This window comes from Polypterus senegalus, chromosome 18 (genome assembly GCF_016835505.1).
Source record: "Polypterus senegalus isolate Bchr_013 chromosome 18, ASM1683550v1, whole genome shotgun sequence".
NCBI lineage: Eukaryota > Metazoa > Chordata > Cladistia > Polypteriformes > Polypteridae > Polypterus > Polypterus senegalus.
The window spans coordinates 26,821,087-26,838,799 of NC_053171.1; the positions used below are offsets into that span (position 1 = coordinate 26,821,087).

Consider the following 17,713-nt stretch of genomic DNA (forward strand, 5'->3'; position numbering starts at 1 on the left):
CTGAAACAAAGTTCATCTTGAGGGAAATAAATGCATCTCGATCAATCATTCAATCACTACACCTTAACCTTTGCCTTAAGCTACAATATCAGACAGATCATATATGTAAAATTAATTAACAAGATATTAATTAGTTTACCATTTTTATGTAGTCATATGCCCTATGGTGTGTATTTTGAAACATACTCAGGCAGTTGCATTGTACAGGTCCTTTATCCCTTATCTGCAGTTTGCAAATTCAAAAGGCACAAAAAAAACTGGAAAATAAAATTCTTGAAAGTTGTTTTTTTGACGATGTGAAGCAAAACTACTGTGGTGTGCAAACATTCTTGATGGTGTGAATTTTGAGCCTCTCTTTCTGACAAAAGTCAAATTTGTATGCTACTGTACCTGCAGAAGATAATGAAGTAAGCCTTGACTGACCAAGTCTGTAATTTGGACAGATAACAGGGGCAAATTACTTGTTCGTAGTGGTTCTAACTTGCAAATATAACTGTGAAAATGTGGCTAAATTTTAAGTCAGTGTGCATGAGTAGAATATGAAAGTTGTTTTGTTATATGAATGTAGTTTGTTCATTTCTTATAGTTCAATAATAGTGCTGTACTTGTATTTTGTGTACCTTTGCTTAAAGCCTCCCACAAACACAAGTGAATATTACATGCATACAATGAAAGAGATTGCCAGTTTAAAGAAGCAGCACAAATATGTATGTGTGATGTCCCCATGTGTGAGTGTGTGTCACTTGTGATATTTGTATTGTTAATGCACATAATTAAACTTGAGACACAAAAGATCTGGAGCTGCATGTACTAACTTTTGGAGGAAAGTGGTTATGTGGATTGGGATTAAAATAATACAATTTTGTTTTATGTACAAGGTTGGATTCACATACAAAGAAGATATGAACTGACGAGCCCTACTGCTACATGCCGTGTGGTCGCGTCACAAATCACCTTTTCAATTATTTGCCACTTACATTTTGAGGACAGAATGCCCAGATGCACAACTGCAAAAGAGAGCAAGTACACCAGAGTCTTTAGTTTAAGATTTAAATGCATTACAGGCTGCTCTCTTAAATGCATGCTGAAAAATTGGATCTGGAGTGCTGGCTATATACCCTTTCCAGTCAACAATCCTTAGTGGTCTTTTAACTCTTGCAGAAAACACTGGTATTTGGTGAAAGAGTGCAAGTATGTGAACAATGAGTACATCTTAAGAAAGTTTATCATTAGGATACTAGAGTGATGGCTTGCATCATACGTGAATAATGAATTATAAATCAGTAATTTCAAGAAGTAATAGTCATTCTAGACCATGCTCCCTAGTTATATAGCTCTCTCTGTTGCGTGTAGGTACGGTGCTAAGTTTCATGGATTATCTTGAAACATACTGTTGTACTTGCTATGTTATTCTGATTAGTTTGATTGGGTGGAGTTTTGTTTACCATATAAATCTAGCCATGTGCGCCTAACTACGTTGCACGTGTTAAAATTGTCTGTGAAGGGCTCCCTGTTTAAATGCGGCTGCCAGTCGTGAACTGGGCCCTTCGTTGCACAGCATTATGATTTTTTATAAGGGAAACAAAATTACAAAAGAAAACCCTTAGACATTGATTCGATAGGAACGGCCTACTCGGAATCACTGTCCGAATAGTAATTATGTGGTGGTGTAGGAGCATTTTTGCTTCTGTCCGTTCACAGTCCGTCTCGTTTTCACGACGCTGTCGTTTCCTCTCAGGATGTCTTCTCAACCTTTGTCCAATCTCGCAGGTTGCTTTGTGGCAATCCAAAGAGTAAGGCAATATACACAAAGCAATGGTTATAAAAGGGGGACACACAGGAATTGTGAATTTCCCCTTGGGATTAATAAAGTATCTATCTATCTATCCAGGCTCTTCAAAGCATAAATAGGGATCACTTCACTGACATGTGAGCAAGTCACGGTACAACTGTGAGACGCACAGCACTCTCCGGCTACAATGTAACAATAATAATTTCCGGAACGTGCTGTTACGTTGTCATTCATTTTACCCACTGTCTTTCTTTCATTCATATGTTATGTAGGCACGTACCTCTTATCTTCGTCAATCTCATTCTCTAACCAGGCCTCAGGAGCTAACCAGCGTAACACTGTCCACCACCCCTTTCGTTATTCCGGCACATTGTTGACATCCGTGAGTAACAACAACGTACTAAACTGGAAGGTGGTCTACGCATGCGTGGAATTCGAGGAGAAACAAAGATCAAGATCTAAATGAAGATCTCTTTAGTTAATTTAAAGCACAACAATTTGTTTAGTTTGAATGTCTGTGTTTTGAGGTGTGACTGGAGTACTACAGTCTTCAGTAGTAGAAGCCTGGAGGAGATTCTTAATGCAATGCCTATGTTTTAGCTGTCTCTCTACTGCCATCTAGTGCTTCTTCTTCCAATTCATTCGCGGACAAACAAAGATCAAGTTCCAAATGAAGATTACATATAGAGATGATGATTACATAAACCGTTGCTAATAATAACTTGCAGTTGAAATAAATGAAAACTTTCATATATGATCCGATTTAAAGGCTGTGTCACCTGACACATCCTATAAAGGACTATAATGAACACATACATTAATAATAGTTACATCATTTGTTCATCATGGTCAGGAATGTGAAAAATTCTAATTACCAAACTACATCTGGTCCTACAAAATTTGAAATAAAAGATTATGGAACTGTAGCTGTTTCATCAACCGCATCACTGTTGGTGACCATTAATGAACTATTTCTAAAAATATTTAACTTTATTTTTAATATACAGAAACTTCTGTAGGTGAAGAAAGACTGTCTTTTCACAAAGGATGTCTAAAACAGTCATTTTATATAAAAACACACTTTTTGTTTAAGGATCCTTGCGCTAATAGGACATCCTAACTCGCATGCCCCGATTATGTTTCCCTAGTACAGGCACTACTCTTACCCCAATGTAACAGGCATGACATGCTGGAGACAAATTAAGTTATGCATGGTCTGATATTAATGACTTACCTCTGAAATCTCTGTGTCTCCACTGGAAGAAGGTGCTTAATATCAGCACTGCCAGTAAAAATGCCCTCCAGATAAACCCAACGTCGTTGCACATCAATCCAAACATCAAATAGTGCCATAATTCGGTTAAGTTTGTCCTCCCAGCTTAGGGCATCCTCCTCAAACACCTACAAAGAATGCAACAAATAACCAATAAATATCAAGAAAACAAGTGACCAACACTAGGCTAAACTATACACAGACATTCTAAACTCTGTCCAGGGACCTAAATGCCTGCCTGATCTACTTATACTTCTAAACAGATGAATTCTCTAACTTTCCAAAAGAAAAAACACAAACACATACACACATAAAAATAGAGTGGTTAAAGGCTCAGTGGTACCTTGTAGTTTGGCAATGCCTACGTTAAAGAAAGTGGAGGCATGGAAGAACAGAAACATGAATGCATTGCTAAATTAAAACAAAAGCTAAGACCAAAATCAAATGAAATGGAGTGATGGGTGCAGAAACATTTGCTTAAAGTAATGTAGTACAATAAGGCACATACCTTGTAGTAAGGAGATAGCTTCATGGCAGAGACGCTGTTGATGTGCTCCTTGACTTTGTTGAACAGATCATCCCACCCACGAATCAGCCGGCATTTATTCTGATAGTTAACTAAATCCAGTTCATAGGTGTTCCACACTTCCCGAATCTGATGAAGAGCAGGAAGAGAGGTCAAGTGACTTTTAGGTCTACTGTTCTCATAGTAAGTATTTTATTATAAAATGAATGCACATTTATGGTATTTGCACTGTTAATTTAAAGTAGGCAGACTGTAATACCATGAAAATACACTTGGTTTAACTGAGGTCTAAAAGCCATATAGACTGGGTCTTTTCAACTAAGCAAGATTTATGCCATTTTTACTGTAAATTATTTATTTCTTCTCTTTTAACAAGACATTCTTTTAACAATCTGACCTGTTTTAAAAACTCTTCTAATGCCATTTCTCCTTGTGCCACCAAGAGAACATCTTTGACAATGGCTTCATTCTTCTGCAGGTCTACGTCCCAAATCTGTCCCAGGGTGAGTTCAGACAGTACCCAATTGACATGAAGTCTTTTCATGAGTTGCTTCCAGTGACGATCTTTGAGAGCCTCCGACTTTAGTTCAATTACTAACATGTTTATCTGGGGGAAAAAAAAAAAAAAAAATAGCAACTCTGGTAACACTTTTACATACCTAAAAATGTTAACATTTCCCATCTTCAGAAGTTTTAGTTTCTGCATTTCCTCCAAATTACGAGACTCACCTTCATGTAGCCCTTCAACAAGCGCTGTACATACTCATATGATGCATACTGACGTAGTCGTGCAGGAAAGTTCTTCAGTTGATTCAGAAGCCCATCCAAATTCTGACGCAGCTATAGTGTTAAAAAGAAAAAAAGCAAAGTTACCTACCTATGCAATAGGGATCCATACATTTTTAGGGATGCTATTTAGTGTGCAAGTTACCTTACGAGGCTGAACGGAAACCCATGGCTGCTCCTTCATCTGGTCAATCTGCTCCCACACCTTTGACAGCTCAGACCAAACTCCTTTTAGATCCTGAAGCTCTTCTAATGCAACCTGTAGCAAAAATACAAGGTAATAGTTCACATGTTATAAACATATCAACATTCCCCATTTATAATTTCAACTTTAGGACCAAGACAGCTTGGTCAGTTTAGAAAGGAAATTAACATCCTAGTCAAATTTGAAGTTTATTACTCATTAACTCACACGTCAAGAGCAAGAAGTTTATGAGCTAGTTACAATAAAAACTTGCACCTGTTGTGGCCCTCTATGAACCGAGTTGAGCGCCGGGGTTCAGAATAGCAGAAAGCGAAAACATTAGTACAAGTTTCTATGGTTACAAATGTTCTGAAGTAACAATAAAGCACTCATATAATGTTTAATTAGTGTAATCTGTAGCCTAAACTGAGACACTTGAGTATATAAGCAACAACAATTTTGTGTTTCTACTGGCTCTTTTTTGTGTTACGTTTTCATATGTAAAATTGCTCTTATAATCGTTAATGTATGTTCTTGTAACTTAAATTTGAAATTTCGAGTAATTAAGAAGAAACATCTAAACGCTGAAATAACTCAAAGATTGACTAAAATTAACTTAATAGAACTTATTTAATTATAAATCAGATACACACCTGTACACGTTCCTCACTGCCACTCAAGAGACCAGTATCTGTCAGCTCCAAAGCTTCTTTTGCTTTGGCACATTTTTCTCTGTCATCTTTCAGTCTGCTGAATTTTCCCTCATAGATGGTAAGTGCCTGCAAGGCATCTTCAGGTCGAAGACTCCCCTACAGACAGAAAGAGGCCATGGCTAAGTAAAGCCACACCACAAAGGACAACATCACTATGTCAAGTTGACTACATACAGCCACAGGCTTGGTCTTCTCCCAGTCGGTCAGAAGATCGCTTGTACGACTCTCTACAGCCCTGTCCTCCTGGACGATCTTCATTTGCAAGTTAGCCACCTGCTGCTGGATCGCAGTGTCTTTTCGGCGCATGATGTCACTAAATGCACCCCATTCTCCCTCAATGTTATCAATGTAAAGCCAAGAGGGTGGGAATTGGAATCTCTGTTTTTCCAGCAGCCGTTGTCCATTACGATAAAGCTATGGGAAAGCAAACACCAATAAGTTGCCTTTCAATTAAGGAGTGTTAACAGAAGTCTCGAAGCATTTTAGCAACATACACGTAACCTGCTACAAAGACAATGACACATTAAAACTTACATCAACTTGCTTCTCAAATTGCTTGATCTTGCGTTTCAATGACTGGACATAAGTGATGAAAGTAACAGCATCAGATGTGCTTGCTGTATCCACAGAATGCTGTTCAAGCTCCTGACGTGACTGTTTAAAACAGAGAATGAAGCAAAACTCAGTCCACTATAGATCTTTTAATTTTTGTACAGCAAATAAACAACATTCTAAGTTTAAAATCACCTTAGAAATCTGTGAATGGAAGTCTTGCATATTTTGTCCAAGCATCTGGCCAAATTTGCTGAGAACCTCTTTGTGCCAAGAATCATATTTTAGGTTTACTTTTGACTGGACCTATTATTGGAAAGAAAAATGAATAGAAGAAAAAAAAAATAAAACACACAAGTTAGGAAATTATAGAGGAAAACCTGCAGGACATAAAATTAAAAGTGAGCCCCACCACCCATTGGAATAAAGGGACAGTTCTTACCTTGCCATAATCAATAACCACAGGCCCAAACTCCTTTTTCGTTTCAGCATTATCAAAGGTTCCTCTGGCTTTCCTTATCTGGACCAGTAGTGCTTGCCATTTATTCAGGTCTTCTCCTAGACGGTTATAAATGTTTTCTGCCTGCATGTCCCAAAGACATTGGTATTGGAGCCAAACCTGCAGGAAAGGAGACAAGATAAAGTGAAACAATGGCTGCAAAAGTGTTTTTTATCTAGTCTTAATGAGTCTGTGCAGAAGAGCTTTCATGAAGGAAGGCATTTGCAATCCTGTGGTGGGAAATCAATATCAATCAATATGAATTTCCAATTTAAAGTAAAGTGCATCTTATTAAACTATTTTAACAGAGCACTCATTTGAAGAAAATTAACAATAGGAATGCTGTTGTGCTAATCAATAAGGACTAGTTTGTAGAAATAATCCGTAACAATAAGGTGGTGCTGCTTAGAGCAGAAGATGAACTCTTATCAACAGAACAAAGCTCTCGCTCAGGTACCACCCTAAAGAGTTCACCAAAGAACAGCATTAAGCCAAGGAACGAAAACAAAAATACACCCAGCCAATAAACCAATTGCTGAATTTGAACACCACAGCCAGCGCTGCAGGCTTAACATTAAGATTGAATTAATTAAATATTAATCAAAAGCTCCAGAATGGTTTAATGACAAAGTCCAGAAAAGGCACCACCAATCCATCCACCACATATACATATAAAACAAAAGAGACAATGCAATAGGAGTAAGACATATGCGCACACACAATAAAGCACAGAAAGATGTCAAACAAAAAACCTATATGCCCCATGTGCTCCTTCCTTGCTATTTACTCAGTACAACTTGGTTAGGGTTGACCATGCCCAAGTCATCCATAGTGAATGAACTTGGTACATTTTACTTTTACTGTTCGATAGTTGAATTCAGGCATTTTCCAGTGTCAATAATGTAATGTTTCAAAATTGATGTGGCCTACTTTGTAATTTTCAATGGTCCATATGGGAGATTTTGGACATATGCAAAAGCTTCTGCCAAAGGTACTGCTGAGTTACCATCAGCACTGATAAACTAGTTAGGTACTAAGTGCCATCATACATGCTAAAAGGCTGTCTATCAAAAAACAAATCACTAAATTCAGCTCTTTGGGAGTATGCAAAAAATGTATGCATATTTTCAAAAAAGGGTTTTTTCACTTTTAATATTTAAAAATATTAATGGACAGGTCTGACAGTCTGATTGGATAGGCATAGCCCACAAAAACAGGACTTCTCCTGTAGCTACGTAGGAGTTCAGGAACAATATGTTTTTGAAATGGTAAGTAGTATTTGTGACAAAGACGCCTCAGATCAAAGCAGAGCAGGGCATGGATACAAGAGTTTCTTACCAGAATAAGCAGTGGCAGAATAACACATACCCGTGACTATTTGAAGGCGGCAGTCAGGAAAATCCCCAAAATAAAATGATACAACCAAGTAGGGAACAAATAAATATGTGCTATATGGCATCTTTGTATAATCTACACCTTATGAAGGGGTATACAGAACAAATGGAGAACGTTTTTGGATTAACTATTAGTTCTTTTGTTTTACAGTTTTGTTGTGTCAGTACACTGCCTGCACAGGAAGGGAAGAATAAGGCTGGTAATGTTCTGTTCAACGATGAACTAGTGGGGCATAAAATGAAGACACTAAAGGCCCAAATACAGTCCTATCTCACTCCAACAGCAAAATCATCATTTTGGCTAAATTGCTGTTTGCTAAGGTTTATTCAAATTAGAGCACTAAGTGATCACAATTGAAAGCAGTAACCCAAAAGATGTATTAAGGGCTGAGAACAAGGAAAAGCAGAAGCCTACTTTACAAAAATCAGCAGCATAAACTGGGTTAGCAGTTTGGGGAACAAACCATGCATATCAAAGGACACTTGGAAGATCCCACTACATGTAACATGCCCAACCTAGAGGAAACCATTTAATATAAAAGCAAATATTCTACATCCGTGAATGAAAACATGCCACAAAACTAAATCTATTCATATTCTTAACAGAATGTCCAAGTACCTTCACATATAGCTCTACTTCATTCACAATGTCCTTCACAGCTGAATAGGCTTCTTCCAAGGCGGCAGGGCCATCAGGCATCCTAGTAAGAGCATTTCGGTAGAACTTTTCTTCTTCAGACAACTCATAATGCACACCAACCTGTTGAGGTAGGCAATAAAAATCAAGCAGATTTAAGTATTTTTCTGGAGTCTCGTTTTACCAAACACTAATTAAATATTTAATCAGACTCAAACCTGGTATCTCTGACTCTGAATTCTTGGTAAGGAGAGCACAACCATTTTCCATGCAAACATTTCTTGATAGAGTTTGTATCGACAGTCCTCAATGGGTGGGTTCAGGTATATTACTTGGTTGGTAATCCTCAGCTCATGAACAATATTCTTCAGGGATAAAAAAAAGAGATACATGTAGAAGCTAGTGATAGTACTGAAGAAGTGACAGAGCTATGTCAATAAAACCAGAGACATTTATAAACAAACAGTCATCTGGAAACCAGTAAAATGGACTATATATTTAACTTAAGGAATACACAATTGAGCTATATATTTATACACTTTCTGTGTACAGCAGACCAAGAACAAACAAACATTGATATACTGCTGATAATTTGTTCCCGTTATCTTTATCTTACCTTAATCTTTGGTTCTCCACCAGGTTTGTGACTAACTTGCGGAGCATCAGTGTCCATATCCACGTCAGCTTTGTCTTCCAGTTGTCCTAGCAGAACCTGTGTCCAAGCTCTGAGTCCAGCCTGTAGTCGAACTCCAAGGATGCGTTCAATCTGCAGAATTTTAAAATGAGATGTGTAAGTAAAACTGAGACATCCCATGAGTTAAGTCCAAAAAACAGTTTTGGGAGTTTTAGATCATCTTGGTTCCATGTTATGTTTAGACCTAAACATGTTTTTTACTGAATAGTGAATAATTTGCAAAATAAAAATGATATTCACAGCTTGGAATATTGAATTGCCCAAAAATTAATCAGAAAAATGTATCGTTTTCCCCTAAACCACACTATGCTATTAAACCCAGGCAATATTTTCAAACTTAATAAAATTGACCTGCAAAGTCAATACACCTCTAACTTTATAACATAATCCAACACTCTCTAAACCATTAAATAAAATAAGAGGTTTCTGGTGGCTTCAGAACTGGAGCCTATCCCACGATACTAGGTGCAAGGCAGGAAAACAGCCCTGGACAGTAGGCCAGTCCATTGAAGGGCCCACTCAAATGAACACACACATTGACACTCACACATGGCCAGTTTGACATAACCAATGGACATTAAAATTAACCAGCATGTCCTTGTTTATATAGAACATAAGAAATGTAACAGATGAGGGGAGATCATTCAGTCCTTCAAGCCTATTTATAGGAGGAAAATTCACATTGTCACACATGTAATATTTGACCACACTTGACATGACAAAAAGGGGTACTGGCAGGTTCCTTTAATGGATTCTGCAAAGGCTAAGACTGCATTTAGCACCCCTAGTGGTCACTGGCAGTATTGTGTCCTTTCATTTGGGTTAAATGGGGCTCCTGCCTGGTGGATAAAATGCTACGGCCTCATAACTTGTATAGTGCGGCCTACCTGGATGACATGGTCATCTATTCCAGCACGTGGGAGGAACATTTACAGCAAGTCCGAGCAGTATTACAGACACTTGGTGAGACCGGACTTCAGATTAATCCCAAGAAATGTTTCTTTGGATTGAACAAAGCCAAGTAAGCTACTTGGTGGGTCGGGGTATCGTGAAGCCACAGTGTTCCAAAGTAGATGCCACATTGAAATGGCCCCATCCACGAACCAAAAAGCAAGTTCAGGCCTTTCTTGGCTTAATGGGGTACTACCGCCAGTTTGTACCTCTGTTCTCTGGGAGAACAGAAACCCTTGACTGATTTGACAAAGAAGAGGGCCCTGAACAATGTGGTATGGATTAATAAGACAGACGCTGTATTTAGTGGCTTGAAACAGGCCCTTATGTCAGCACCAGTCTTGGAAGCTCAGAACTTCTCTTAACCTTTCATTCTCCAGACGAAAGCTTTGGACACAGGCCTGGGTGCCATGCTGAGCCAGAGAATCAATGGTGTTGAACACCCAGTTATATTCCTAAGCTAGAAACTGCTGGAACAAGAGACCAGGAATGCGGTGATTGAGAGAGTGGCCTTGGTGATCAAATGGGTGATTACGCAGCTGAGGTACTACCTGTTGGTCCACGAATTCACTCTTGTTACGGACCATGCACCTTTACAGTGGATGACCCTGCACAAGGAGTTGAATCTGTGGGTCACCAGGTGGTTTCTTGACCTATAGCCGTAGAAGTTTTCGCTTGTTCATCAATGAGGCTCTCTCCATGTAAATAACGATGCACTTTGTTGTGTTCATAACCTCTCGGTCAGGAAAGCCCTACCTTAGGGAAGGGACGGTGGGGGTCTTGTCTCACATGTGCACAAGGAAAAGCAGCTAAAGGGCTAAAATGGGAGTAATTCCATGCCAGACCAGGGGGTGGCGGAGCACACTAACTTTTTCTCTCACTTCTCTGCAGATCAATTATGGGAAATTCTGCCTGGCCCCCAATGATGTCACTTCCAGTTCTGGCCTCTATGGCACCACTCCTGGTTCGGGCGCCAATGATGACATCACTTCCACAACTCTCCTTTAAAGCCACCATATGTGTGCCAGCAAATCAGTTCTGTCTTGGACTCAAACCTGTATGTACTGTACATTCTTTAAAAGTAATTTTACAGCCAGGAGAAAATATACGGGTGACTGCCCCAAACCTTTTTCATGTCTCCAGTCTATTCTTGTGACAACATTTACATGGAGAAAACATGCAGATTCTGCACAAATAATGCATAGACATGGTATTTGATACCAGGAGGGCTAATCCAGGAGTACACTAATTTTATAATTGAAAGAGAAATTTTGGACCATTTATACATAGAATTAAATAGACAATTCTGCACAAAATATGTCGAAATGGGTAAAAAAGATGTAAAAATCCGAAGAAAGCTATAAACAAAGGCAGTAAAATTACCTTACAAAGAAAAAAAGGAACTTGCTTGGCATACATAGCAGGAGGTACAGACAAATTGGTAGGCATGTTCAAGATTTTTTTTTAAGAACATTATAAATATTGTAACAAGAACAGGCCATTCAGCCCAATAAGCGTGTTCAACCTATTCAGGATAATTACAACAAAAAGTTAAGATTTGAAGGTCCCTAAAGTCCTGTTCTCCACCACACTACTTGGTAATTTATTCTATCTATTGCTCCTTGTTTGTAGAAAAAAATATAAATAATATATAAAAAAAAGAAATGTATTTTGATATGATGATTCACATTTTCTAAAATTCTTCAACAATATTCACATTATCCAGTATTTACTTTAGCATTTGGTTATTTTATTTTAATTTACCCGTTCTTAACCATCACAGGCAGCAATCGGTAACTATGAAATGACTCTCCTTGGTCACAACTGATAACTAAAAAACCCAAATGATTTTGCAAAACTGTGCAAAGAACTCTTAAAAATCTACCTCTCAGGCGCACTTACCTCCATGTCAAGTTTGTTTACCCAGATGGGCAGATTGGAGTAGGAGTGAAGATTTAGGTCATCCACAGCTTTCTGGATTCTGTTGAGAATTTCAGTGAAAGTCTTGTGATCATACACACATGTCTCCAATGAGCGGACCTCCAGGTCAATCTTTTCTTCAATGATGAGAAGGTCATCCACCTATAAACAGAAAAATGATCACCACTTGTTTTCCTGTGCCCTGAAACTACAAGTGCATACCTTGTTGCATAGAAGTATATGTTATAATGAAACATTCAAATCTTAAGGCAAAATTCCAGAGTGCAGTCAAACCAGTGGCCTTAAGATAAACTAAAAGCCCTCTCATCTCAAGTCAGTCAAACTTCCCAGCTACCATTGCAGTTAATAATTTAACTGGAGAAAGTCAAGGATACCACAAAAAAAGAAAAGTCCTACACACACCTTTTCCTGAAAATTGAAGACAGTCTCGGCCAAGCGCTGAACATAAGGATCCAGTTTGTAGGATTCCCAAACTAGTGTGATGCCTTCTGTGATGAATAACTGCACCTCTTTCTTAAGTCCAGCAACCAGAAGTGAGATGGAGTGCCGTTCCTCAACCTTTTCACAGGTGCGTTCATAAGTACGCACACTCTCTATTAGAGAGATGGCAAAAGGGTACAGCTGATTGGCCTGATGAGCTTTGTTTACAATTGCCAAAGGCACACGGAAGCCAAGCCACTTGAGATTTCGCACCTCTTTAGAAAGTGTGATTATCTCTGGGAGGAAATTAACCTTCAGCTTCAGCACATTGCCACTTCTGCCTCTTGCGCGGGTGCTTTCAATTGTGAAAATACGTCCAGATACACCCAGGTTACGCTGCTGTACTTTCCGTGCCCAGTCATCAAATATCTCTTGAGTATTCAGCTTCATTCGGAAGCTGTCCCCATCCTGTTTTAACCTTAAGCCTTCCACATGATTTTCCCAACCCTTGCCTAAGACATCCTCCACTCTTTTCATGTAAGCAGTGAGTTGCCGATCAATCTGTTTAGCCCAGATGATGGAGCCAGAAACAGGAGGCAGGTCACGCACATGGCTCATTTTGCATGACTGGCTTTGAGGATACTGCACTTTGAACTTGTCATGCAGCGATTCAATGTCATCCTTTACACGTTGAATCAGCTGGGTTTGATACTCCCGAATTGCACCTCGAATATGTGGTCGTACAAAGAGGGCATTGAACCTGGAGAAAATACGGAACATCTCATTGGCGTTCTTGGCAGTTCCAAGCTGATCACGCAGACGTGCAGTGATCCGAGTTTCAACCCGGTCAATGCGCTCATCATAACGTTTCATGGCTGCTTCCCAAGCTTCCACCCCCTCTTTGGAAACATCGAGTCCATCAACTTCTTTAACATTCTCATATGCTAGGTTGACTTCCTCAATGGCATTAGCATCAGCAGCATCAAACAGGACTTCTGCTACCTTCATATCTTGTGGTTCTACAGTCTCTCCCTGAGTCTGCTGGGAGGCAGCCGACACCTATAAAAACCACAACACACAGTAATTAGATACACTATTTTTTTCTCTATGACAGAAACATTCCTGAACACAGCTTATGAAAACACTAATGTAAGGTTTTTATAATGAAATTAAATCTCAATATGAAAACTTATCACAGTGCTAATGGAATTTTAGATAATAATTCTTTATAACAAACAAAAGCTGTCAAATTTACTAATTAAATCTATAACTCTTTTTAATTGCTTTGAGGATACTAAATGTTGAATGGTCTTACATTTTCTTCAGGTAACCTTGGCCTTACCATGTTGGCCATTCTGGCTTTACAGAGAGTGCTGTCAGTAGCTTTGAATCCAATAACCTGTGCAATTTGGCCTTATGTCAGAAATCTTGATATCATAATTCCCAACACCAGAGACAAGGAACGTATGAAAAAAATATTTAAAATTAAGCAACGATATCCATTAACAGTAAGAGATGACTTTTATTAAGAAGCTGTGTGGACTACCGCTATCTAGGAACCAATTATGAAGCTTCAGTTAATTCAAAACGTATACATGGACCTATCCATTTTCTATTTGCCTGATCAATGGATCAAACAATGCTTTTAAACATCTAATCTGAAGTAAAATTTCCTAGTATAAAAGTCTGTATAAAAGAATACTGTATAAGAAAGCATTTCCTGGCCTTCAGTCACACCGAGCTTATGGTCTCTTTAGCCATCAGCCACTGTATTTCATTTCCTTTTGTAAGACTATATTCAGACTTTAGCTACATTTTACTTTCTATTACACTTTATTCTTTTGGCACTACTACACTTTTATAAATACCACATATCTTTTACATTTCTATACTTTGCCTTTACCAAGGTGGAGAGGTTGCACCTCAATAGGAAAGTGGTCAAAGTAAGACACTATTGGTTTGCAAGTGGCAGAGATAACCATAAGGTGTACAAGCCTTCATGCGTCTCGGGGACATCCATACATTTGATAGTGCTGGTGATGGCGAGTCCCTATGTGGAGTACTGAGGAGGGACAGACATTAGGCATCACACCTCCCTACTGTGAATGAAAACCGATGTGAAATATTACGGAGTGGCTGTCAGTTAGGCAACACTCATACTTGTACATAATTATGTGAACAAATTTTGCGAGTGTGTGGGAGATCTTATGTGGAATACTACAGAGTAACAGGCAGTGAGGCATCACTTATGCATAGTTTTGTGAATAGGATTTCCGTGGTGTGGTTGGTGTGGCAACACACTGTACTAGTGCATGCTCCCCAACCTGAATTGACTTGACCCGATCTCTGTGTATATTAAAATTAAGTTGCAAGAATAGACCAATCTAGTAACAAACCTGTTGAGTCTCACTCATCCCTTGATAGAAGGTTTATTAAAACCCCTTGAAAAGTGATTTCAACAATTTTTAAAAGCTGTAACTAACAGAAGCTAACCCTAAAAACAACTAGTTATTTTATTTCAAAATTGACAACAGAAGTTTAAACCGACTTAAAGGAAATTTTCAAAGAGTAACTATACATAAAATGTGTGGTTTTTTTTAAATTAAAAAATTTGCATGCTACCTGAGGTCGCAGCACTCTGACAATAACAGCCCGCAGCTGTTCATGCTGACGCCTGAACCGTCGCATGTGATCCAGTCGGGACTGGAGCTTGCGATGCGCGGGGTTGATGCGCCACACCATCTTCAAATTTTCCTCTCTTTTTCTCTTTACTATATCACGAAGCAGCACTTGAAGTTTCTCATATTCATCATCCCAGGTTTGAAAGACTTCAAAGCAAGCAACCATCACCTGTAAGAGATTGAAGTTGGTATTAAACACATCAACATTACACATCTAAAGAGATTAAAAACTGTGAGGTCTACAAAAATAAAGAATGAATAGTCAAACACCAGGAGTAACCATGTATACGGAACTGAGGCCTACCCAAGTTAGCTTCTATTAAAGAACAACAATCTCTTCATTCAAAACCTAAACGAGTTTGTGAGAAAATCTATGTGTACTGCTAGTTTTATTTTTGACCCTCACAATCACATGAAGAGGGTTATAAAACGGTTGTCATGGCAAGAAAAGCCAATTAACTGGAATAATACTACATTAAAAATTCTCAGTTTACAGAAGGGCTAGATATTTGGGAGACTGAGAAAACAGTTCACATGACAGTGAGGTTGTCTTAAGGTATATCTAGGCAAACTTCTATAAAATAAGTATTGCTTCATTTTTCAAAATATATTTAGACTGTCCTTTCAAAAGTAATCAACAATAGAAAATTAAAATGTATAAATTATACAAAAATTGATCTATGGCTAATAAAATAGGATATAAAAGACACATGCTGCTTAAATGTAATTGTCAAGAGAGGTGAGATACAGTGTCAGGAATATAGGAAGTGTGAGCAGAAGTCTTTGCAGATTGCCTTGCACTAATATTACCAATGTAAAACTTGCGCCCCACTGGTGCCTCATAGGGTCCACCACTAGTTTCAGTATCACCTTAGAGGGTGAGCGGGGAATTTAGATTGTTGGTGTGGTAGATTTCAAATGATTTCTCAGATGTATCAGTCTGATGTGCTGGTTTCTGGAGTGGTAAGTCAGAGATGATCAGACTGTGGTTTGTCCTCTGTCTTACAAGTCTGCTGCCACCTTGCCTACACAGAACTCATAGAGTGGCTTTATTTTCATGTGCCCAATTTTTGAATTAAGGCCTTCTTAAAAATGACTTGAACAGATATTATTCCATTTGGACCTCACTGGGCAAAAGTACACTTAAGCTTTTGTGTGTTTGGTAAGTTGGAATACCTCCCTGCACAAGCTATATTTCTTTTTCACAGTATAAAACAAATATGTTTCAATTTTATCCATCAGCACATTTTTTTTAACATTGGTTTGCTCTCCCCGCTAGCAAAACATTTTAATATGTTAATCTTCTTTATAAGAACAGAAACAATGTCCCCTAACCACAAATTTGAAACCGTATTATATTAAATGCATGTTGTCCACCTCAGCCTTAAACATAGTTGAAAAAACTATTTGCAATTTTAAAAATTATGTGCAAACATCTTACTTTTTCAAATTCCTCATAAGTGACGTGCATCAATTTTCTTGTTCCCAAGACCTTCAACAGCTGAGAGCCCAAGTCCCTGGAAATAGCCTCTACAAGTCGCAGAGCTCGCTGAATGGGATACTTGGTGTTCCGGATCTTGCGCAAGTGAGTAAAAATGGCAACGAGTGCCTGGCGGATTTTATCCAATTCAGTTGCTGACAGCAAGTCATTTAAGGGGAAGTCTTTCATTAAAGGGTTATAGTCATTGACTGTTTCGACAGCTTGTTTCAGACCTGGAGAGAAGAGGAAAAAAAAACAAAAACATAAATGTTTACAAGTAAATGATCAGTAATATTGTAAACAAGAAAATAGCTCAGCCAGAACAGGAGCTCACATCCACATCAGACACTTTAAAAACATTACTCAGGTATTTGCACTAGAAATCAACAAACTTTAAGCAAAATGATTTTTGGTATATGTCTCCTCAACTTCAACTAATTTCCTTAATTAAGCAATTCATCTGTTCTCTTTGAAGAAAGAAACAGGTTAGGTTTCCACATAATTTCTCTTCATGGCACAGGGCTTACATTCCACCAACTAACACCAATCATGTCAAGGAAAGCTAAAAGATGCAAAGTGAATGCTAAAAGTATGCTTAAAGCACAAATCGCTAATCTGAACCATATACAGAATGTGTCACTTACCTGTATCTGTATCAAAGCTGACTGTAGCATGGAACCGTTTTCCATGCTTCAGGATGTCAAGAGTCAAAAGTACTTCTGGACTTTCCCTTTTTTCTTGAATGCGATTTAGTGCACGCTCCAGATTAAGCCAGAAACTAATTTCTTGCAGAGCTGTTCCAGATGCAGGATCTCTGTCAAGTTTGGTTACCTGTAAAGACAAAAGAAACAAATAAAATAACAGTAGCACGGTTTGCCAAAATTACCTCTAAAAGATGTAGGAGTGTGGGTGATCATTTAAAAGAAAACTACACAAAAGAGTAAAACAGCAGTTAAGAAGAGTCCCACTGTTATCGAGCAACACCGCTCTTAAAGAAAAATGAAATAAAAAATAATTTGCACAAATCTCACTAAAAGCATGATACTGGCACTATGAATTAAAATGCAACAGAACAGAAATGATAATAAGAAAGTGGTGCAGACAATCTTGGCAAGTAAACCAAAAATTGGAGAATAACTAACTAAGAGAAGTACTACAAAGATGTTAAGAAAAAAAAGATGAAAATAGGG

General features: G+C 38.3%; 1 protein-coding gene across 2 annotated transcripts in view; it reads right to left on the bottom strand.

Annotated features, from left to right (window-relative positions):
* dync1h1 (dynein, cytoplasmic 1, heavy chain 1) overlaps positions 1-17,713 on the bottom strand; it is a 64,333-nt gene that overhangs the window by 36,708 nt on the left and 9,912 nt on the right. For both annotated transcript variants that reach the window (XM_039741137.1, XM_039741136.1), the window contains exons 5-22: positions 17,168-17,354; positions 16,485-16,756; positions 14,985-15,212; positions 12,345-13,421; positions 11,904-12,083; positions 8,973-9,122; positions 8,575-8,721; positions 8,339-8,479; positions 6,269-6,445; positions 6,022-6,132; positions 5,809-5,928; positions 5,449-5,688; positions 5,215-5,370; positions 4,523-4,636; positions 4,321-4,431; positions 3,989-4,198; positions 3,574-3,720; positions 3,027-3,193 (exon numbers count right to left, since the gene is read on the bottom strand). In XM_039741137.1, coding sequence (XP_039597071.1) covers positions 3,027-3,193; positions 3,574-3,720; positions 3,989-4,198; positions 4,321-4,431; positions 4,523-4,636; positions 5,215-5,370; positions 5,449-5,688; positions 5,809-5,928; positions 6,022-6,132; positions 6,269-6,445; positions 8,339-8,479; positions 8,575-8,721; positions 8,973-9,122; positions 11,904-12,083; positions 12,345-13,421; positions 14,985-15,212; positions 16,485-16,756; positions 17,168-17,354 — 3,935 coding nt within the window. The remainder of the gene's footprint in view (positions 1-3,026; positions 3,194-3,573; positions 3,721-3,988; positions 4,199-4,320; positions 4,432-4,522; positions 4,637-5,214; positions 5,371-5,448; positions 5,689-5,808; positions 5,929-6,021; positions 6,133-6,268; positions 6,446-8,338; positions 8,480-8,574; positions 8,722-8,972; positions 9,123-11,903; positions 12,084-12,344; positions 13,422-14,984; positions 15,213-16,484; positions 16,757-17,167; positions 17,355-17,713) is intronic.